General features: G+C 43.0%; 3 protein-coding genes across 3 annotated transcripts; all 3 read right to left on the bottom strand.

Annotated features, from left to right (window-relative positions):
- Positions 1–6,504: 6,504 nt before the first annotated feature.
- Positions 6,505–7,431, bottom strand: LOC121194502 (olfactory receptor 11A1-like). Its single transcript, XM_041057422.1, has one exon. It carries the CDS (start codon positions 7,429–7,431, stop codon positions 6,505–6,507), a length of 927 nt encoding a protein of 308 aa, XP_040913356.1.
- A 3,994-nt stretch (positions 7,432–11,425) lies between these two features.
- On the bottom strand, positions 11,426–12,352 carry LOC121194892 (olfactory receptor 13C5-like). The gene has a single exon (XM_041058025.1). The coding sequence runs from the start codon at positions 12,350–12,352 to the stop codon at positions 11,426–11,428; it is 927 nt and encodes a 308-aa protein (XP_040913959.1).
- A 7,295-nt stretch (positions 12,353–19,647) lies between these two features.
- Positions 19,648–20,571, bottom strand: LOC121193939 (olfactory receptor 13C2-like). Its single transcript, XM_041056369.1, has one exon. It carries the CDS (start codon positions 20,569–20,571, stop codon positions 19,648–19,650), a length of 924 nt encoding a protein of 307 aa, XP_040912303.1.
- Between the last annotated feature and the right edge of the window lie 2,548 nt (positions 20,572–23,119).

The following is a 23,119-nucleotide window of genomic DNA, read 5'->3' as shown; positions in this document are numbered from 1 at the left end:
TTCCCGTGGAATCAGGGAAGCGAAAGAACAATATAGCAAGAAAATATACGGTCACTTTGTCACAGTGAGGAAATAAGGTCTTGTTATGTTTTGTCCTGTGCTTAACTTGTCTTGTGTATTCAACTTTTATTTTGTAATCTGTTCTCCCTTTGTGTTTCAGGTAGCTTGCCCTTCCTCTTGTGTTCCTGCCAGTCTGATTGTCTTCTCCGCCCTGATTGTTTCCACCTGTTCCCCATTACCTGGTGTCTATTGTCTGCACCTCCCTTTGTTTGGTGCCAGTTCGTCCTGTCTTTTGATAGTAGAACCAGTGTTTCCCTCATCCTGTCAGGTCTTGTTGTCAGTTTGCTAATTCAATCCATTGTCTTGTTTTGTTGGTACTTTGTTGTTGTGGTTTATTTTATGATCTAATGTTTTTCCTCGCTTAAAGTGATTTTGTGTTTTGTCTTAGTTTTTTGCTTTCTAGTTGCCTTTTCCTTACTAAGAGAGATTTTGTGTTTTTGTAGTCATTTACTTTTTGTTGATCTTTTTACCTCGCCACTAGTGATTTTAATTTTTGGAATAAAGACTGTTATTTTGAACTCCATTGTTGAGTTCTGCATTTGGGTTCAATCCTTGCTCAGTCGTGACACACTTCAGCAACACCAGAGAGACAGTGTCTCTGGCGGGGCATCTAAACCCTCACAGACTACAAACCCCCACCACGGACCTGTGACAGTGACATCACTCTGCTAAACTGCCTCAACAACTTCTTTGGCCACTTTGAAACACAAAACAACACACCAGCACAGAAGACCATTCCCCCCCTGGATGAGGAGGCTGTGTTAAGAGGTCAAAGTCAAATACACAGAGGGCCAAAAAAACAAATTTGCTACAAGCCAAGGGCCGGGCTGATTCAATGTTTATTAAAACACATTGAAATGATTACACATAGCCCATTGAACCAGTACCTAACAAGGTGTATACTATTTAGGCTAATGTTTAAATGAAAAATCCAGTATTTTTTATGGCTCTGTCAGTAATTTCCAGTGAAAACATTTTCAACAGGCACATAGACAAAAACAAACTTCCTTTAAAGAGAAATCACATGTCCTGTACATTAAATGAATAAAGCAATATTGTCTTATGGCTCTGTTAGTAATTTCAAGGGAAACATTTTCAACAGGCAAACAGCAAAAAAGTGTCCGTTAAAAACAAAATATGTTCCTTAATATCAAGAAGAGGTGCCTTCTTAGATTATATTCTTTCAGTACAGCTACGCTTTCTCCACACAGAAGACACACAGGTTTGCCTTTTACCTCCGTGAACAGTACTTTGCCTCCCACCTGGCTTGAAACCCCCTGTTTTCGGCGTCCACCTTCCATTTAGCCATTTTTTAGGGAGGGGGGTAGCTGAAAGTCGACATCTGCTCTGACTGCTGATGGATAATTAAAACGATGCCCGCTTGCTGCACTGCAATAGCGCGAAGAGTTTTGGTAGTCATGACAACCAGGCTAGCACTGCAGTGAGTCTGTTCGCTACCGTTGCATTGTGGGTAATGTGGTATTTGTGCGCGCAAAACGGCAGTGGCCGGTTCTAATACTAATCAAATATCATCCCGGGGGCCACAGAAAATTCTTTTGAGGGCCGGATGTGGCCCGCGGGCCTTGACTTTGACATATAGGCTCTACAAGATCAACGTGCGTAAGGCAGCTGGACCAGACAACATACCTGGTCGCGTCCTAAAGGACTGTGCTGATGAGCTCAAGGATGTCCTGACGGACATCTTCAACATCTCCCTGTGACAGGTTGTTGTCCCAACGTGTCTCAAAGACATCACAATAATGCCAGTTCCAAAAAATTCCCACCCATCCAACTACAATGACTACAGACCCGTGGCCCTAACCCCCATCATAATGAAGTGCTTTGAGAAACTGGTCATGAAGAAGCCATTCTCCCTCCCTCCCACGACCCATTCCAGTTCGCTTACAGGACAAACAGGTCCACAGAGGACGCAATCTCTGCTGCTCTCCATCCAGCCCTCACCCACCTGGACTCCAAAAACTCATATGTGAGAATGCTGTTCTGACATTTCAGTTCAGCATTCAACACAATGATCCCCCAGCAGCTAATACAGAAACTAAGACACTTGGGACTCAAAACCTCTCTCTGCAACTGGGTGCTAGACTTTTTAACAGGGAGGCCGCGAAATGTACGGGTCAGCAACAACACCTCACAGACCATCATACTGAGCACGGGGGCCCCACAAGGGTGTGTGCTCAGCCCCCTGCTCTTCACCCTGCTGACCCACGACTGTGTGCCCAGCTACAGCACCAACCACATAATCAAGTTTGCAGATGATACGACTGTGGTGGGCTTCATCACTGACAATGATGAAACCAACTACAGAAACGAGGTGAGCCAACTGGTCCAGTGGTGCAAGGACAACAATCTGTTCCTCAACATGGGGAAAACCAAAGAGATTGTTGTGGACTTCAGGAGAGGACCTCTGCAACACCCCCCACTGACCATCATTGGAGCTGCTGTGGAGATGGTGAGCAGCACTAGGTTCCTAGGGGTGCACATCTCCGAGGACCTCTTCTGGGCCAACAACACCACATCACTGGCCAAGAAAGCTCAAACATGCCTCTACTTCCTCAGCAAACTGAAGAGAGCAAGCGTCCCATTCCCCATCATGTACTCCTTTTACCGAGGGACCATTGAGAGCATTCTCACTGGCTGCATCACTGTGTGGTATGAGGGCTGCACTGCCTCCTGCTGAAAAACCCTGCAACGCACAGTGACTACAGCCAGCAAGATCATCAGTGCTCCCCTGCCATACATCATGGACATTTTCCACACCCGCCTCACCCACAGAGCCATCAACATTGCTGGTGACACCTCCCACCCCTCACACACACTCTTCAGCCTCCTGCCATCAGGGAGAAGGTACCAGAGTCTCCAGGCCCGCTCCACAAGACTGTCAAACAGCTTCATCCACCAGGTTGTCAGGAAGCTGAACTCCATCCACTACCTCCCTCCTCTTCCCCCAGCCCCTGGACCAAAATCCAACTTTTCGTCTGCTGCTAAGTAACCATCTCCTGTGGACTGCTTTATTTATTTGCACTTTATTCACTAAATTGCACTACTGCCAACTATGCTGCTGCCATACTGCACACTCTGTATTGTACATAGGTTTTTTCTTTATACTATTTTATTTATACCGAAATACTATCTGTACATAGGTTTTACTGTTCTATCTTTTTCTTGTTTTGTGTTTTGTTTTTACTTAATGGCACCTCTCACTTGGAGAAGGAGAAACAGTATTTCGATTTGCCTGTATGTCCTGCACACATAGCGAATTGACAATAAAGAATTTTTGAATCTTTTTTATGAAGTGACCTTGAGGGTCAAGAAAGGTGCCTACACATAAAATGCATTATTATTATTATTATTGTTCCTTTTGCTAATGTTTGTGATAGGTAATCCCAACTGGTTAGTTGGGAAGGTACCAGTGTCTCATTTGTGTGTCCAGTAACATTAAATTACTTGCGCAAAGACTCGATGCCATTCAATTCAGTTCTCAAAATAAGAATAACTAACATCCAGGTTTGCCAAAATGCCCAGGGGAGCACTTTGGATCGCTCACCCTCAAATGAATGTGCTAATCAAAGGCCTGTGAAAAGCAGAGTCATAACGACCACCTAAACATTTAGCCCTGACATCAGACTTCCTCATCAGCACAGCTTGGCATCTCTCCTTCCATGTTTCTAAATTCTTTTCTAAGTTCTTTTAAAAATGATTTTGACTCTAGATTAGTCCACAAGGCCTTTTTCTCTTCTCATTGGGGAGTGAATTAAAACAGTGATGCCAGTAAATAGGGCCAACAAGACTCGTGACCTCTGTAGTACTGATAAAATATGCTACCCACTATTTACCCTGAGTCTGTTTCCCTCAGAGAGCTGGTTCAGTGTGCGTCCCACTGTGTTTGCTGATGATAGTTGACTCTACAACAGTGGTTCCCAAACTTTCTCTGCTGGACCCCCCCTTTGGTACATAAGAAAATTTTCGCGCCCTCCCCATCAAAATTTAAAAAAAAAGGAAAAAAACAAATAACAGGCCACATGTACACATATTTTGTTTTCACACTCCATGACAGTTTATTTCAAACATTGTAATACGAATCTCAACCTTTTTTGAACAAATAAAAGTAAACTGTCTGAAAGTAAACTGTCATAAACTATAGGTTTAAAAATAACTAAACTATATAATCATTTTATGTCTAACTTTTGAAGTGCCTTAACTGTGTAATTATGTTCAGTACAACAGGTTACTTGCTTTCTATTCAGCATAACTATCAATGCATTTTTCAAACATTGCAAAAATTGGTTTTAAAACATGACCAACTGACAGAAGAAAAAAAAACAAAAACCTAAAGGTTTGTTGTGCAAAAATGACACCTTTAATCCTCACATCTTTTCAGTGACTGGTGTGGAATTTTCAATGTCCAGCTTTGATCTGTATTTTGTCTTGATCGAGGCCACAGCAGAAAAACCTATCTCACATAGGTAGGATGTGGCAAAAGGAAGAAGTATGGCCAGGGCTCTCTCACCTAGCAGTGGGTAATCTTTCTCCACTCCAATCCAAAATGCAGCCAGTGTCTTTTACTGAAACTGCAGCCTCACTGTTGAATCAGAGGTGACATCAATGAACTGTTCCTCCTCTCATGTGCTGAAGTCGGCAGGTGGTGTTGCACTGAAGGGGTCACGGATCCAGTCATTTTCTTCGGGATCCTGCATCAGAAAATATTTCTGGAAATGTTTCTGAAGGGCAGAGATGTGTGCCTTCATGCATGGGATCACTGTGTTCTGCAGTCTGTCGTGTTCAATGAATGATTTCAGGTTCTCAAATGAGTCCACATTTCCATCTTTCACTCGCTGCAGCTACATCTCAAGTTTTCTGATGAATGATGTGATTTTATCTGCCAGTTGCGGGAGGTGTGTATTTGTGCCCTGCAACTGTAAATTCACTTCATTGAGTTTCACGAACATGTCACTGAAGTATGCAAGTTTCATGAGGAACTTGTTACAGCCAAATTTGTGGGCGAGATCATTGCCTTCTTCCTTCAAAAAATGCGGATTTCATCTCGCAGTTCAAAGACCCTGGACAGCACCTTCCCACGTGACAGCCATTGGGACTCGCTGTGAAACAGAACAGCTGTGTGGTCGGAGCCCATTTTCTCGCACAGTGCCGAAAAAATCCGTGCTTTGACAGGTCGTGTTTTTATGTAGTTGACGGTGGCAATGACGTTGGTCATAACATCATTCAGCTCGGGACTCAGGTGTTTAGATGCCAGCGCTTCGCGGTGTATCATGCAGTGCGTCCACTGCACATTGGGGGAGACGTGCTTGACGAGTGCTTGCAGCCCTCCCCGTTTCCCAGCCATAGCCTGCGCCCCGTCTGTGCAGATCCCCACACAGTCCTCCCATTTGAGATTGGCCTCTTTCAAGTAAGAATCTATGATTTGAAACAGTTCTTTTGCTATTGCTCGGCCAGGAACTTGTTTGCAGAAAAGCAATTCTTCCCTCATGTCATCCCCATCTATGAATCTGACATAAGTTATCAATAAACAGTCTTTGTTACTGTCAGTGGCTTCATCCATCTGCAGAGAAAAGCAGCTGTCACGCACCTCATCATTAAGCTGCTCCTCTATGTCCTTTGACATATCATAGATGCGCCTGCCGATGGCGTTGTTTGACAGAGGAATAGCCCTTAGTTTGCTGGCTGCAGAGTCATCAAGCATAGTTGAGATTAGTTGAGATCATGTCCATAGCACAGGGAAGTATTAATTCCTCCGCTATTGTGTGCAGCCTTTTACATTGTGCCACTCGGTAGGCAACTTTATAAGAGGTGAGTTGAGCATTTGCCGGCACGGATGCATCTCTAGTAAATAGAGATTGCTGAGCATGGCAGTTTCTGAGTTTTTTTCTGAAAAACTCAACTGGCTTGTCTTTGTTCTCTGGATGTTTTCTAAGTGGCGTCTTAGCTTGTTAGGCTTCAAGCTGTCACAAGCTAGCACTTTAAGACAGACAACACACTGCGGCCTCTCCTCATCACCCACCGCAGCACAGGTGAAGCCAAAGGCAAGATATTTGTCGTCGTATTTTCTAGTCTCTGCCTTGGAATGTAATTGTTTTGGAAGCACATTTGGAGATGCTTCATCCTCTGCTCGCCCCCCCCCCCCCCCCCCCCCCCCCCCCCCAACACACACACAGGGTCTTCCAAGTATCAGCCTGAAGTGAAAAATAATCATTTTCTCTGGAGTCTCAAAAAACAGGGAACAGTAAATATCACTGTTACTCAACATGTTTGGAGAACAAAGTCAGACTTGACAAGGTTGAAGAAAAAGACAGAATAACTGCAGCAAACTCAGTCATGAACCATAAGCAGGCTCAAGATCCTCTTTACTGTTTCCATAATGAACAGTGACAGTAAAATGACTGTACATTATTCATCTGTATTAATACATCAGATGATTTTGGCTGAACACAACAACCTTCTGAGGTGTTTGGAAATTTCTTTCATTTTCAGTCCGTATATCAGTGGATTAAACAAAGGATGATACAAAATTATTTGTAGTGTCATTATTAAATGAACAGTTTTTGGAACGTTGGATTCCACTCGAGCTATACTGATATCATACACACTCAGAAGGGAGAAACTAATTAAAACCAACAGGCGAGGTAAACAGGTCTCTGCAGCTTTTTTCCTGACTTCTCTACAACTTCGATAGGATATTATAAATATCTTTGTATATGTGAAAATTATGAAGAACATAGGGAGGATTGCAAGATCTAATAAACAAACCACCCCATATATAGTAATGAATCTTGATCTCACACATTGAAGCTGGTAAATTGAATTGTTGCAAAATATCCCATTTAAAGTAAAGTTACACAGTTTAGCTTCAGCACTCGCTATTGCAGGGACTGCAACATGTAAAGCAGGTACAATCCAAGCTAAAAGGAGCAAAATACTCACAGTGATTTTTCTCATGATAGTTGGATATTGCAGAGGTTTACATATAGACACATACCTGTCATAGGCCATGGCTGACAACAGTAAGAACTCTGAACCAGCAAGAGAATAAAATACAAAAAACTGAAAGACACAGGCTGAATATGATATGATCTGTTTTTCTGACAAAAAGTCAGTCAGAAGCTTTAGGTAAATATTAGTGCTGTAAAGGACACAGTTCAGTAGCAAAGCTGCAATGAAAATGTACATTGGCTCATGGAGGTTTCCATGAATCACGATAAGGTACACTATAGTAGAATTACTGCAGATTATTAGAATATAAACTGTAAATATAATCAGAAAATAAACATATCTGTATTTGTTAACTTCCACATACCCGTTAAGAGATATGTATGTAACATTTACCTCATCATCCATGAATGTTTTCTCAAACTAAATGTTCAGTAATAAAACAGGCAGGTATGTAACCACTGTACATGAATAACGATCTGAAAAAGAGAAGTCTCATTCATTCACAGATACCAGACCTTGAAATGCATTTGATGAACGTTCATGTCCAAAGTTCATAAAGTCAACAGTTTGAGTCTGTGGAGAGTTTTTATTAGGTTGCTTCAGCCTCCATGGATCTAATTAAACACTCCACCAAAACTCTAATATGTTAAAGTTCATAAAAATCTGGAGGCCTGAAGTCACAGAATGATTTGACCTCTCTCTAATTTGAACATGTACCCCATTACACCATTGATTTAGTAACTGATTTAGTTTCAGTCTATTGAAAAATGTGCATTAATTTCAGTCAAATTTTAATCATTTGATTTCTGGTAGTTTTAGTCCAGTTTTGGTCAGTGACCTGTTCATGTAATTTTGTTGTGATCAGCCCTAAAGGGGTCTGTTTTTTTAACAGTTTTGGACTTTTAGATCAAGTGGGACTATTGCGGTTTCTTGATTTAGAGAGCGCCAATCCAATCCAATCCAATCCGCTTTTTCATTGAGAGAAAGCCGATATTAACGATAATCCAGTCCATGTTTTGCTGCTCCCTTGAACAGGAAATCAAGGCAATGCATTGCTTCAGCGAGTCAAATATATTCTGCCTAATTGCCGAGAAGATGCCCGTGTTAATAAAAATCCATTCCACGTTTTCACTATTACCACGTTTTCACTATTATTTAGGGACGGCCATGTTACAGCAAGTTAAGCGTGTGGCTTTGGACCGGAGATCGGAGCGTCGCCGATTCGATTCCTCGACCAAGCACAAGGGATACGCACAATGGATATGGGTGGTGGTGAAGGAAACGCGCCCCCCCACCCCCAGCCTCTGCGACCATGGCCGTGGTGCCCCTGGGCAAGGCACCTATCTACCCCAGCTCCCCGGGCTCCTTCTAGGGAAGGCCCCTGCCACAGCGTCTCTAGTGCATGTGCATACTTGTGTGTGTGTTTCGTTCACTTTGTTTGGGTAAAATGCAGAGTAATTTCCCCAGGAAAGTATAAACTTAAAACTTAAACTTAATTTAAAACCTACCTTTCAGTGGTAGACTGCACAGACTGTATGGTAGTGACGGTAGTGACAGACGTTTGTTATGATTAAAATAAGCGCCACGGCAACAAAATGGATATTCAGAGGTTTCTAAAGAAGGAAGTAAGTCATCGTTGCTGTAGGTAGTAATTAGTTAACTCCAACAGCACAGAGTCCCTTGTCAGTAATAAACCAATGTATCCTCCATGTTCTGACAAATAAAACCTGGCTGTCAGCCATCATGTTACCAATTTAACATTCTGTGCTTGCCTAGCCAAATGGCTAGTGTAACAGTCAGTGGTGTTTGCTCTAAAAATAGAGAGCTAAGCTCCTTCACTGGCTGTTATCATTATCATCAATGGAAAAGAATAGCACAATAAATAATAATCAGTCCACCACCCCTCTCCACATCCAGACACCGACTGAGTTAGAGCCAGATGACAGGAAGAGTGAGAGAGAGCGACAGGTCTCTGCTGATAAGGTGGGTCAAAGTGATGTGACAGTCATCTGTGATACAGACAGCATTTTATGGAAATTAACATATTAAGAGTAATTTATTCATACTGAATAAATTACTCTTATATTTTTTCATTTTTTCCTGACAGTTGTAAATAGCTCCCCCCAAAGTGCCCCCCCGTTTCCAAATCCTAGTGACGTCCCTGATTTAAACCAACCTAGTGCTGTTCCTTTAATCGCAATGACATGTTCCAGTCTTTCGATACTATGATCAGTAGTGCCAAATGCAGCACTAAGATATAGTAGAACAAGTATAGAAACGAGTCCATTGTCTGATGCTATGAGAAGGTCTTGGTAACTTTCAGCAGTGCTGTTTCTGTGCTATGATGTACTCTAAATCCTGACTGAAAAACTTCAAACAAACTGTTCCTATGAAGACGCACCGCAGCGTTTACACTTCCTTCGCAGGATGAGAAGATCACACCTTCTACAGAAGCACCATAGAGAGTGTACTCACAAACTGTATCTCTGTGTGGTGCGGCAGCTGCACAGCCACAGACTGGAAAAGCCTCCAGAGGGTGGTGAGGACAGCAGAGAAAATCATCGGGACCTCTCTTCCTTCCGTCCAGGTCAGTGGACACAAACACTGTCTCGGGCTCACAACATCACCAGAGACAACTCACACCCACATCACAGACTGTTCTCCCTTCTGGCCTCTGGAAAGAGGTACCGCAGCATCAGAAGAAGAACAAACAGGTTCCGCAACTCCTTCATTCCACAGGCTATCAGACTCTGTAACTGTTCAACAGGACACTGACTGACTGACTTACATTTTTTCTATTGTACTACTGTACAGCTGCTGTACAGCTGAGAGAAGTATGGAGCTGCTCCATGCTCCATACTTATCTCATATCTATATTTATTTATCTCACCCTGGATATGATCGTTGTAGGCAGAATGATCAGATAAAAGAGCGTTCTGAGGGAATACTGTCAATGTTCAGCTATTATGCCATAAGTCAGTACAAGATCAAGGGTGTGATTAAAACAGTGAGTTGGTTTGTTAACATTTTGCAAGAAGCCAATTGAGTCTAATACTGAATAGAATGCAGTCTTAAGGCTGTCATTGGGGGTATCTACATGGATATTAAAGTCCAATGTAAATTATGACTCACTGCAGAGTTGCTTTATCCGTACTAAGCAATAAATCAGATAAAAATTCAGTGAATTCTTACCTTACTTACCTAACTTACCTTGCTTGCCTTTTGCTCTCAAGGACTTTTGGAGTTTCTTTCTTTTGTTTTGTTTTATGTTTCCTGCCCTTTTTTCCCTCCTTTGACAATGATTTTTACATGCTTGAATTTTCTTCTCTGGCCCTGGACTCTTCCGGTGATCCTGAGTTTAATTAAAAGACTTTTAGTTTACTCATCTGTCTGTCCTGGGGTTTCTGCATTTGGGTCCCTTTCCCTTGTGTTCCTGGCTGCACAGCACTACAACAAATTTTTGTCAAGCTTCATACAGCTGTCTAATCTAGTTCAGTTCAGTTTCTTTTAACCAAGCATCACCTGTGCTGTTCACTAATTCAGAAGCTGGTTTCACTCAGAAATCAAAGCAGCACTGACTGGGTCTTTTCCATTGGTGTGTTCCAATAAAACCAAATCAGCCAAGATGTTTGATGCACACGCAATCTCTATGGACTTTTCGAACAATTTCAATGCCAGCTTAGACGATTTGTATGACTTGCGACTTGTTAGCATGCTAGCAGGCAATATCAAAAACCTCCCAAAACCCAACAAACTTGAGTTTAAAACATGGAATGCCATTCCCAACATATGAGCATGAAAAAGTTTGCATTTGGAGCCCTGTTCACATACCTATGCGAGCAGCTTTTTCCAGCATGAACTACATACACATCCCATGTGAAGATGAAAGTCACATCTTACAGCCCTGATATAGATAAGCTCTGCAGTGAGCCATAATTTACATTGGACCCTGAACTGATGTAGTTCAAAATCGTTTTCTTTCTGTAGTATATATTCTATACTTTTATAAATGCAACCAACTACAGTTCTTTCATATCTAGCATAACTAGATATAAAACTTTATATGCAATGTTATCTTCATTTCAGAGGTCAAATAGGTTTTGTTGCTCCATGTGAATTTTATTCTGTAGGAAAGGGGTCAAAATAGCTCTTTTTATGTTTCAAGAATCAAAAATAATCATTTTCTCTGGAGTCACAAAAAACAGGGAACAGTAAATATCACTGTTACTCAACATGTTTGAAGAACAAAGCCAGACTTGACAAGGCTGAAGAAAAAGACAGAATAACTGCAGCAAACTAATCAGTCATGAACCATAAACAGGCTCAAGATCCTCTTTACTGTTTCCATAATGAACAGTTACAGTAAAATGACTGTACTTTATTCACCTGTGTTAATACATCAGATGATTTTGGCTGAACACAACAACCTTCTGAGGTGTTTGGAAATTTCTTTCATTTTCAGTCCGTATATCAGTGGATTAAACAAAGGCTGATAACAAACTGTTTGTAGCGTCATTATTAAACGAGCAGTTTTTGGAAAGTTGGATTCCACTCGAGCTATACTGGCATCATATAGACTTAAAAGGCAGAAAGTGATTAAAACCAGCAGGTGTGGTAAACAGGTCTCTGCAGCTTTTTTTCTGACTTCTCTACAAGTTCGATAGGATATTATAAATATCTTTGTATATGTGAAAATTATGAAGAGCATAGGGAGGCTTACAAGATCTAATACAATGACCACACCAAACATAATAATGAATCTTGATCTCACACATTGAAGCTGGTAAATTGAATTGTTGCAAAATATTCCATTTAAAGTAAAGTTACACAGTTTAGCTTCAGCACTCGCTATTGCAGGGACTGAAATATGTAAAGCAGGTACAATCCAAGCTAAAAGCAGCAAAATCCCCACTGTGGTGTTTCTCATGATAATTGGATATTGCAGAGGTTTACTTATAGACACATACCTGTCATAGGCCATGGCTGACAACAGTAAGAACTCTGAACTGCCTAAATAATAAATTACAAACAACTGAAAGATACAGGCTGAATATGATATGATCTGTTTTTCTGACAAAAGATCAATCAGAAGCTTTGGGTAAATAGTCGTGCTGAAAAGGACACAGTTCAGTAGCAAAGCTGCAATGAAAATGTACATCGGCTCATGGAGGTTTCTGTGAATCACGATAAGGTACACTATAGTAGAATTACTGCAGATTATTAGAATATAAACTGTAAATATAATCAGAAAATAAACATATCTGTATTTGTTAACTTCCACATACCCGTTAAGAGATATGTATGTAACATTTAACTCATTATCCATGGATGTTTTCTCAAACTAAATGTTCAGTAATAAAACAGGCAGGCATGTAACCACTGTACATGAATAATGATCTGAAAAAGAGAAGTCTCACTGTAACAATCTGGAGTGTCTCATTCATTCACAGATACCAGACCTTAAAATGTATTTGATGAACGTCTATGTCCAAAGTCAGCAGTTTGAGTCTGTGGAGAGTTTTTATTAGGTTGCTTCAGCCTCCATGGGTCTAATTAAACACTCCACCAAAATAAACTCTAATATGTTAAACTTCATCAAACTCTGGAGGCCTGAAGTCACAGAATGATCTGACCTCATGTGCCCGATTACGCCATTAAATTAGGAACTGATTTAGTTTTAGGCTATTGACAAATGTGAATTTGTTTCACTCAAATTTTAGTCATTTGATTTCTGGTAGTTTTAGTCCAGTTTTGGTCAGTGACCTGTTCATGTAATTTTGTTGTGATCTGCCCTAAAGGGGTCTGGTTTTTAATAGTTTTGGACTTTTAGATCACGTGGGACTATTGTGGTTTCTTGATTTCTTTGTCAACCCTACATAAGTTTTGAATTCTCTTTGGGATATCTCTTAATATTAATAACCAGAGTCTGTACACTCTGGTTATAGTTTCTTTTGGGTGTTGCAGCAATTCCTGTTAAGTTGAAAGTCAGATTATTCTGTGTTTGTTGTTTGGTTCTAGAGCTTTATAGTAGACCTCTGGTTCATTTTGTTGTTGTGTACACCTGCTTTGAGGATTTTAGTATTCCTGGGTTTAGTCTTTAGTCCTTTTTTCTTTTTAGTCTTTTGTTTCCTGGGTTTGCTCTTTATTTTCAGTATTGCTTAGGAAACCTTGTGAAATCCTAGCCCTTGTGTATCATGTTGCAACTGGTGTGTCGATGTGCAACTGGCTGCTGGCTGCTGGACTTCCTCACAGGAAGACCACAGGCAGTACGGGTCGGCAGCAACATTTCTAGCACCATCACACTGAACACGGGGGCCCCCCAAGGATGCGTGCTGAGCCCCCTCCTCTTCACCCTGCTGACCCATGACTGCACACCATCACACAGCTGCAACCTCTTCATCAAGTTTGCAGATGACACAACTGTGGTAGGTCACATCAACAACGACGATGAGACATACTACAGGAGTGAGGTGAGCCGCCTGGCCGAGTGGTGCAGTGTCAACAACCTCTCCCTGAACGTGGAGAAGACAAAGGAGATTGTCATAGACTTCAGGAGAGCGCACGCCCAGCACACCCCACTAACCATCCACGGTGCTGTTGTGGAGAGAGTGAGCAGCACCAAGTTCCTGGGTGTGCACATCTCAGAAGACCTCTCCTGGTCAAAAAACACTGCATCACTGACCAGCAAAGCCCAACAGCGACTCTACTTCCTCCGTAAACTGAGGAGAGCCAGAGCCCCAGCCCCCATCATGTGCAGTTTCTACAGGGGCACCATAGAGAGCATCCTGACCAGCTGCATCACTGTGTGGTATGGCACCTGCACCGTGTCCTGCCGGAAGAAGCTACATCGCGTAGTGAGAGCAGCTGAGAGGGTCATGGGTGTCTCTCTCCCCTCCCTTCAGGACATCTACCACACTCGTCTCATCCGCAAAGCCCTCTGCATTGCAGGTGATCCCACCCACCCGTCCAACAGCTTCTTCAGTCTGCTGCCATCCGGAAGGAGACTGAAGAGTCTCTGGGCCAGAACCAGCAGACTGAGAGACAGTTTTGTCCACCAAGCTGTCAGGATGCTGAACTCTCTCCCTGCCTTGCCGTCCCTCCCCCTGAGGACCCCCGCACACACGAACCCTAGACCCTCACCCACATCCCCCCTCTGAACCCCCCCGGGAATATGGACTCATTCCCACACACACACACACACCACTGAACTGAAACAGACTTGCACCGACACTTACATTCAGCTGCTGCTATATAACCCTGTTACTGCTTAAATTACATAATTTGAGCTAAAAATTACACACAAATTCTTTTGTGTCACTGATTTTTTTTTTTGTATTATATACAACTCTCTTCTCAACTGAGATATGTTTATACTGTTTATACTGTTGTGTATTGCTGATGGAACTGTGTGTTTATACTGCTTATGTTCATTTATGTTTATACTGTCTTTAATTTTATTTATCTTTTACCGTAACACTGCGGGCCTAGGGAGCACTGCAATTTCAAAACCTGTGTATGACCTGTACATATGGTTTTACAATAAAGTTGACTTTGACTTTGATCATGTCTTACTCTTCCTGTCATTGTCTTTCCCTCCTTTTGTGATTGTCTGCCCCACCCTAATTGGTTTCACCTTTTGCTTGCTACCCTTGTGTATTTCTTGTAAGTCTTGTGATTCCCTCGTCCACTTGTTAGTTCGTCTGTCGGTACTTGTGTGTGTTTCTGAGGTTGTACCTGAGTGTGTGTCTGTTCCTGAGTCTGTTTGTACCCAAGTCTGTCCCAGCGTTTGTTCCAAGTCTGTTCCTGCCTTGCTCCCCCCAGTCTACTCCCCATGTTTGTTCCTGTACCTGTGCCTTGTGTTTTCCCCCTCATGGACTTACCTTGGTTGCTTTTTGCTCTTAAGGACTTTTAGAGTTTCCCTTGTGTGTTCCAATAAAACCAAATCAGCCAAGATGTTTGATGCACACGCAATCTCTATGGGCAAAACAATTTCAATGCCAGCTTAGACGATTTGTACGACTTGCATTTTATCTGTGAATGAGTACATACATCTACTTATGCAGAGGACATCAGCTGAGTAGTTGATCTTTCAGCGTTGACCAGAACACATTTACAAACATGCGGCCCAGCCATCACCAAATGTGATCTGAGTGATCAGATCTCAATGCTTCCTCAATGTATCTTGGGTGCATTCACTGTACTCAGAGCTATTCCAGATGTGAAGTGTGTCCAGTAAGCCTCTGACCTGCTTGTACAGGACTCTTGACGAAGTTGTCTCAGTCTGGCTATGAACCATGGCACATTACTGTTGTACGTGCAAAGGGTCTTGGTTGGCACACATCTTCACAAAAGTTTGTGTATCATGTCCCAGTGTTAGTCCTTCCAGGTTGCCAGTTGCAGCTTCATAACACTTCAGTCAAAACAGTCTTGCAGTTCCTGCTTTGCCTCACAGTTTTTTTCAGTGTTTTGAACACAGGCTTTATAGATTTTAGTTTCTGCAGGCAGGTTGGAATCAGTTGAACTGTCCAATCCTTTTGTTTGAACCAAGCTGTTTATTATTAGCATGCTAGCATTGTCACTGTGAGCTTGTTAGCATGCTGATATTAGATGTTAGTTAAAGGACCAATGTGTAGGATATAGGGGGATCTACTGGCAGAAATTGAATATTCATAATTATGTTTTCATGAATCACCTAAAGCTAAGCGTTGCTGTGTTTTCGTTAGCTTAGAATGAGTCCTTCATATCTACACAGGGAGCAGGTCCATGATGCACCACTATGTTTCTACAGTGGCCCAGAATGGACAAACCAAAAACTGGCTTTAGAGGGGGTCTTTTGGGTTTTCACATTACCTGAAGGCCATTGTAGGTTGTCTTACATGCCTGGACAGGGAGGGGTGAGGGGATGGGTAGTCAGTAGATTGCAAACTGCAGCCTCACCACTAGATGCCACTAAATCCCACACACTGGTCCTTTGATGTAGTTACATTTATCTCAAAGTACCACTGCTCCTCAACATCATGGTTCAGGATGAATCACTGAGTCATATCTTCTAATGATAACAAATGATTTCTGCCTGTCTTTAGATTCTTGTAATTAAGCCATTTTAACTGTTTGACCTATCTGCTGCCTTTTCGCAGTCCACCATTCTTTACTCTTTGACCATCTCAGACATGGAGTAGGGATCCAGGGTAAGGGCTTAGAGTAGTGTGACTCTTATGTGCGACATCAATAGATTAAGATAGATAATTTCTCATCCTGTCATGCCTATATTGCAAGCAGTGATCCCCAAGAGTCAATTTTAGGCTGTTTGTTTTTTGAACTGTACAGTATGTGGCTCCACTGCAGTTTGTTTTTAGAAAATATAACATCTCTTACTGTTCCTACACTGACCACACACAGCTGCATCTCCCTTTGAAACTGAGCAAAACACAAGATCTTCAAGTTGTCTTGAGGGTGTCAAGTGTGTATCATTTCCCCAGCTACAAGAGAATCTGTGTTGACACTGCACTTTGCTTGGTGCAGCCAAATTTTGACTCAGTACTTCACCACCAGATTCATTGAACAATCAAATAATAGCAGGGGGTAGGGCCAGCACAACACTAATGGATTTCAGGATGACAGCATATACTCCACAACATAGTTGGCTTGTCCAAGAGCAGAAGGCCAGAAGAAGAAAAACTGAAAAAGATGTGTTATGATCAGGCAATGGCAAAGAGCTACGCTAACATCGGTGAAGATTTCCAATGATGGAGACTGCATGGCTGGACTGGGAAAGAAATTCAACCCTAGACTTACCTGCTGGGACCAACCTGAAATACAAACACACAGAGAGGGCTGATGAAGAGACAGACATGGCTGCTAAAAACTTCATGGGAGTTCTGACACAGTGGCGGTTTTTGGCACGGGTGAACCGGGCAGCCGCTGGGGGCAGCATCACATGGGGGGCGGCACAACCACGTGAAAAAAAAAAAAATCATCTGCGCCACTAAGCAGTTTTCTATTATCGGTTGTATTACTGTGTGGGGAATGAGCAAACAGGCGCAGGCATATATTTATTGTTTTGTTCCATTTGCTAATGTTTGTGATAGGTAATCACAACTTGTTCTCATTTGTGTGTCCAGTAACATTAAATTACTTGCCCACAGACTTGATGCCCTTCAATTCAGTTCTCGAAATAAGAATATCTAACATCCAAGTTTGCCAAAATGCCCAGAGGAGCACTTTGGATTGCTCACCCTCAAATGAATGTGTTAATCAAAGGCCTGTGAAAAGTAATGACGACCACCTAAACATTTAGCCCTGACATCAGACCTCATCAGCACAGGGTCTCCCTTCATTGACCATACTAGAACCTATGTTTCTCCTGGCATCTTGTAATTGTGGCAGGAACGGAGGCTTAAAGAGGTGTTGCGACGCCACTTGGGGAATTTCACCCCAGGAAATAACTAAGCTATACTAAGTGTAGAGTTACAGGTTCTTTCATACCAATTGGGCAAGAGACAGCGTGGGAGGGTTTAAAGGAAACAACTTTATTTAACACAAATAATGAACACAATTGAAATATCAAAAAGGAAACTACAAGTCAGACACTAAGGGGTTAGCTACCATAAAACTAGCACTTGAGCCTAGGAGTGCAAAGAGGGCGAGGGCTTACCACGGCAGCAGGGAAAATCAAAAGAAGAAGGTCCGTAAAACTAGCCACCCGTGACACAGCACACCAGCAAAAAGGAATCGTGAAGACCACCACGACCAGGGATCAACTGCCACCTCAGGCCCTCTGCACCTGTTTAAAAGAGAAGAAAATTAAAACAGGCCAAGTGCTTCACACATAGTGCTGACTAAATAAATAATAATAAATAAAAAAAAACAAAAAAAAAACAAATACAGCATACAAAATACAACAAAACAAAAAGCTATAACATAAACAACTCAAGAGAAATGATATTTTAAAAAAAGGAAAGAAGGAATTAACAATTTAAAATATTGTGGGTGTTTAGGTGGAGTAGACCGGCTCAGGACTCTTCGACGACCAGCACAGCGCCGAGCAGGATCGCGCAAAGGGACCGCAGTGTGCAAAAGAGAAGCAGTCTGCGCCAAACGCCACACAAAACAGCAGTACAGAACAGAAGGATAAAACAGAAACAGAGTAAGACAGAACAGCAGTGCCTCCCGGGAGTGGTAGCCAGTGGCAGGCCAAGCAATGCCAGGACTCTAGAAGAGAGGGCACATCATAGATTTAAAAATAATAATAGTAATAATAATAATACTAGTCGGATTATTCCTTTAAGGAATAACCGAAACTATACATACCACCCTGGCCTGGGCATACGGCGCAGCTACGCGGAGGATTAGAGGGTTTGGGCCCCAGTGGCCGCGGCTCGACCACGCTGCAGCACAAAAGGTATGTTACTGGCCGACCTGAAGGCAAGCCACAGACACGCAAACACAGGCAGACAACGGCTACTTACCAAACGGATACGCGAATGCACCCGGAAGAAATCCAGCGGCACAACCTGTCTCTCACAGCGCCAGAAACCAGGTGCGCTACGCACATAAAACCCATTATTAAAATGCGCTCATTACGCACAGAAATCAGAGGAGGGATAGCGGTGCATCCTACCTGGATATGTGGAAACAGGTGCCTCGACGGCTGCCACAAACAACAACTATTGCGTCCGACTGAAAGAAGTCACAGCCACGCCAAACAAAATGCTCTGCCACCACGCGGGATGAGCGGAACGGGAGGAGGAACCGAGGTAAGGGCACACCTGTGTATGTACCACAACTCCGTGTGCCAACAGCTGGCTCAGAGCCATATAGTGGCAGGGAGGGAGAAGGTGCTTCGGCTACATAATGCTCTGAATTCACAGCCTCCACTTCCACCTACAACCTTTCATGCCCTCTGGCTGACATTACCATCCACACTATCCAACTTGCCATTTTCCTCTGATATGACAATCATCACAGCTTCTCTTCCCCCATTCACCCAAGCACACAGGGTTTTTGAGGCATCAGTCTTAAGTGAAAAATAATCCTTTTCTCTGGACTCACAAATTTCTTATTGTTGGTGATTTGTTGGTTTTTCCTTTGACTCTGGCTGTTGGAGTCTGTTTCCCTCAGAGAGCTAGTTCAGTGAGTGTCCTGCTGTGTTTCCGAGCCCATAATAATTGACTCTGTGGTTTATTTCCTCTTTACTTTTCAAATCGTGAGATAAAAAAATATTTAGTTGCAGACAAACCTGTCATTTTCTTCTGACAATCATAACAGTTAGTGGAAAACCAACTACCACGTGCACACACACACACAAACACAAACACACACACACACGGACAAAATCTTTATTCCCCCATTCGTCCAAGCACACAGGGTCTTTCAGGTATCAGTCTGAAGTGAAAAACTATCATTTTCTCTGGACTCACAAAAACAGGGAACAGTAAATATCATTGTTACTCAACATGTTTCGAGAACAAAGTCAGATTTGACAAGGCTGAAGAAAAAGACTTAATAACTGCAGCAAACTAATCAGTCATGAACCATAAGCAGGCTCAAGATCCTCTTTACTGTTTCCATAATGAACAGTTACAGTAAAATAACTGTACATTATTCACCTGTGTTAATACATCAGATGATTTTGGCTGAACACAACAACCTTCTGAGGTGTTTGGAAATTTCTTTCATTTTCAGTCCGTATATCAGTGGATTAAACAAAGAAGGATAAACAATTGATTGTAGTGTCATTATTAAACAAGCAGTTTTTGTGAAGTTGGATTCCACTCGAGCTATGGTAATATCATATACAGAAAAAAAGGAGAAACTTATTAAAACCAACAGGTGAGGTAAACAGGTCTCTGCAGCTTTTTTCCTGACTTCCCTACAACTTCGATAGGATATTATAAATATCTTTGTATATGTGAAAATTATGAAGAGCATAGGGAGGATCACAAAGGCCAATAAACCAACCACACCATATATAGTAATGAATCTTGATCTCACACATTGAAGCTGGTAAATTGAATTGTTGCAAAATATTCCATTTAAAGTAAAGTTACACAGTTTAGCTTCAGCACTCGCTATTGCAGTGACTGCAATTTGTAAAGCAGGTACAATCCAAGCTAAAAGGAGCAAAATACTCACAGTGGTTTTCCTCATGATAGTTGGATATTGCAGAGGTTTACATATAGACACATACCTGTCATAGGCCATGGCTGACAACAGTAAGAACTCTGAACTGCCTGTATAATAAAATACAAAAAACTGAAAGACACAGGCTGAATATGATATGATCTGTTTTTCTGACAAAAAGTCAGTCAGAAGTTTTGGGTAAATATTAGTGCTGTAAAGGACACAGTTCAGTAGCAAAGCTGCAATGAAAATGTACATTGGCTCATGGAGGTTTCTGTGAATCACGATAAGGTACAGTATAGTAGAATTACTGCAAATTATTACAATATAAACTGTAAATATAATCAGAAAATAAACATATCTGTATTTGTTAACTTCCACATACCCATTAAGAGATATGTATGTAACATTTAACTCATCCATGAATGTTTTCTCAAACTAAATGTTCAGTAATAAAACAGGCAGGCATGTAACCACTGTACATGAATAATGATCTGAAAAAGAGAAGTCTCACTGTAACAATCTGGAGTGTCTCATTCATTCACAGATACCAGACCTTGAAATGCATTTGATGAACGTTCATGTCCAAAGATCACAAAGTTAACAGTTTGAGTCTGTGGAGAGTTTTTATTAGGTTGCTTCAGCCTCCATGGATCTAATTAAACACTCCACCAAAATAAACTCTATGTTAAACTTCATCAAACTCTGGAGGCCTGAAGTCACAGAATGATTTGACCTCACTCTAATTTAAACATGTGCCCCATTACGCCATTGATTTAGCAACTGATTTAATTTCAGTCTTTTGAAAAATGTGAATTAGTTTCAGTCAAATTTTAGTCTTTTGATTTCTGGTAGTTTTAGTCCAGTTTTGGTCAGTGACCTGTTCATATAATGTTGTTGTGATCAGCCCTAAAGGGGTCTATTTTTGAACAGTTTTGGACTTTTGGATTACATGAGACTATTGTGTTTTCTTGATTTCTTTGGGCATTGTCAACCCTGCGTGAGTTGTGAATTCTTCATTCATTCATTTTCTACCGCTTAATCCTCTGTCAGGGTCACGGGGGAGCTGGAGCCGATCCCAGCTGACTATGGGCGAGAGGCGGGGTACACCCTGGACTGGTCGCAAGTCAATCGCAGGGCTGACACACAAAGACAGACAACCACACATGCACCTACACATGACACACTGTAACAGGTATAGAGTGAACCCAATAGCAGCACAAATCAGCACAAACAGTCTTTATTCAGCAAGCACACTATAAACCAGAGGATGCAGTGCAGGTGAGTACAACAGGATTCAAACTCGGGTCTCCCGTGTGCTAGGCAAGCACTTAACCACAGGACCAACAGGGCAGACAGGGAGTATGGGAGGATCGTGAGCAGGTAATCAGTCCAACAGTTCTTAACTGGCTCCACGAGTGCAGGGAAGAGAAATGTCTCTAACTCACTGCTGGTGAAGTCTTGCTGGAAGGTGGTTGAGAATAAGGGCTTGGCGTGGATCCGGAGGAGCTGAGGACAGAGGGGATGAGCCGGGGAGGTGAAGCTGGGAGCCGAGCAGCCACAGACAGGTGAAGAATGGAGAACAGGCAGGCAGTACTCGTAGTCGAAGACAGAAGGCTGGTGGGTTACCGGGGCAGAGACGTGAAGCGAGGTCAGGAGCCAAACAGGTCGATAACAGGTAAACAGTCCGGAAACAAGTGCTGGACATAGAACGGTCCTGAACGTCCTGGACAGATGGGGGCAAGATCCGGGTACCACGACGAACCGACATATTGGCTGGCTGGTCGGGGTGTTGCCGATGGAAGTCGGCCATGAGGTTGGGGTCCACAATATGGCGAGCAGGAACCCAGGACCTCTCTTCAGGACCATAACCTTCCCAGTCAACAAGGTACTGGAGACCTCTACCCCGTCGACGAGAGCGGATCAGGCGACGCACGGCATACACAGGACCGCCATCGACCATTTGTGGAGGCGGAGGGGGTGGTACTGCAGGGACCAAGGGACTGTTGTGGACTGGCTTTATCTTGGAGACATGGAAGGTGGGGTGAACTCTCATGGAACGGGGGAGCCTCAACCGGACTGACACTGGATTGATGATTCTCTGGATGGTGAACGGTCCAATGAACTTCGGTGCCATCTTTTTGGACTCCACCCGGAGAGGCAAGTCTTGGGTGGAGAGCCACACTTGCTGTCCCACTCGGTAGGTAGGTGCAGTAGTACGGCGGCGGTTGGCAGTGGCAGCATAGTGACCCACAGAACGAAGGAGAGTGGAGCGAGCTTGGACCCATGTCCTGCGACAGCGACGGATGAAGGCTTGAACAGACGGACAGGAAATCTCCTTCTCTTGGACTGGGAACAGTGGTGGTTGATAGCCGTATGCACACTGAAAAGGAGTGAGGCCTGTGGCGGAGCAGACAAGGGAGTTGTGAGCATATTCAACCCACAGTAGGTGTGACGACCAGGAAGAGGGGTTCCGAGAGGCCATGCACCGCAGGGCGGTTTCCAGTTCTTGGTTCATGCGCTCAGTCTGCCCATTAGTTTGGGGGTGGAATCCAGAGGACAGACTGGCGGTGGCACCCAACAGACTGCAGAACTCCCTCCAAAAAACAGAAGAAAACTGGGGACCACGGTCCGACACCACGTCAACAGGGAGGCCATGCAGGCGGAATACATGGAGCAGAACCAACTGGGCGGTCTCTTTTGCAGTGGGTAGCTTGGGTAGAGGCACAAAGTGGACCATCTTACTGAAGCGGTCCACGATGGTCAGGATGACAGTGTGGCCATCCGAGGTGGGAAGACCAGTAACAAAGTCCAGGGATATGTGCGACCATGGGCGGTGAGGAACAGGAAGAGGTTGAAGCAGTCCAGCAGGAGGCCGGTGGGAGGTCTTGTGTTGACTGCAAGTAGGACAGGCTTTGATGAATTCCCGGATGTCTTCCAGCATGGTGGGCCACGTTGGGCCAGAAACGTT

Source organism: Toxotes jaculatrix, chromosome 15 (assembly GCF_017976425.1).
Source record: "Toxotes jaculatrix isolate fToxJac2 chromosome 15, fToxJac2.pri, whole genome shotgun sequence".
In the NCBI taxonomy this organism is placed as follows: domain Eukaryota; kingdom Metazoa; phylum Chordata; class Actinopteri; family Toxotidae; genus Toxotes; species Toxotes jaculatrix.
The sequence above is the reverse complement of the archived record's forward strand: the minus strand, read 5'-3'. Positions and strand labels throughout refer to the sequence as shown.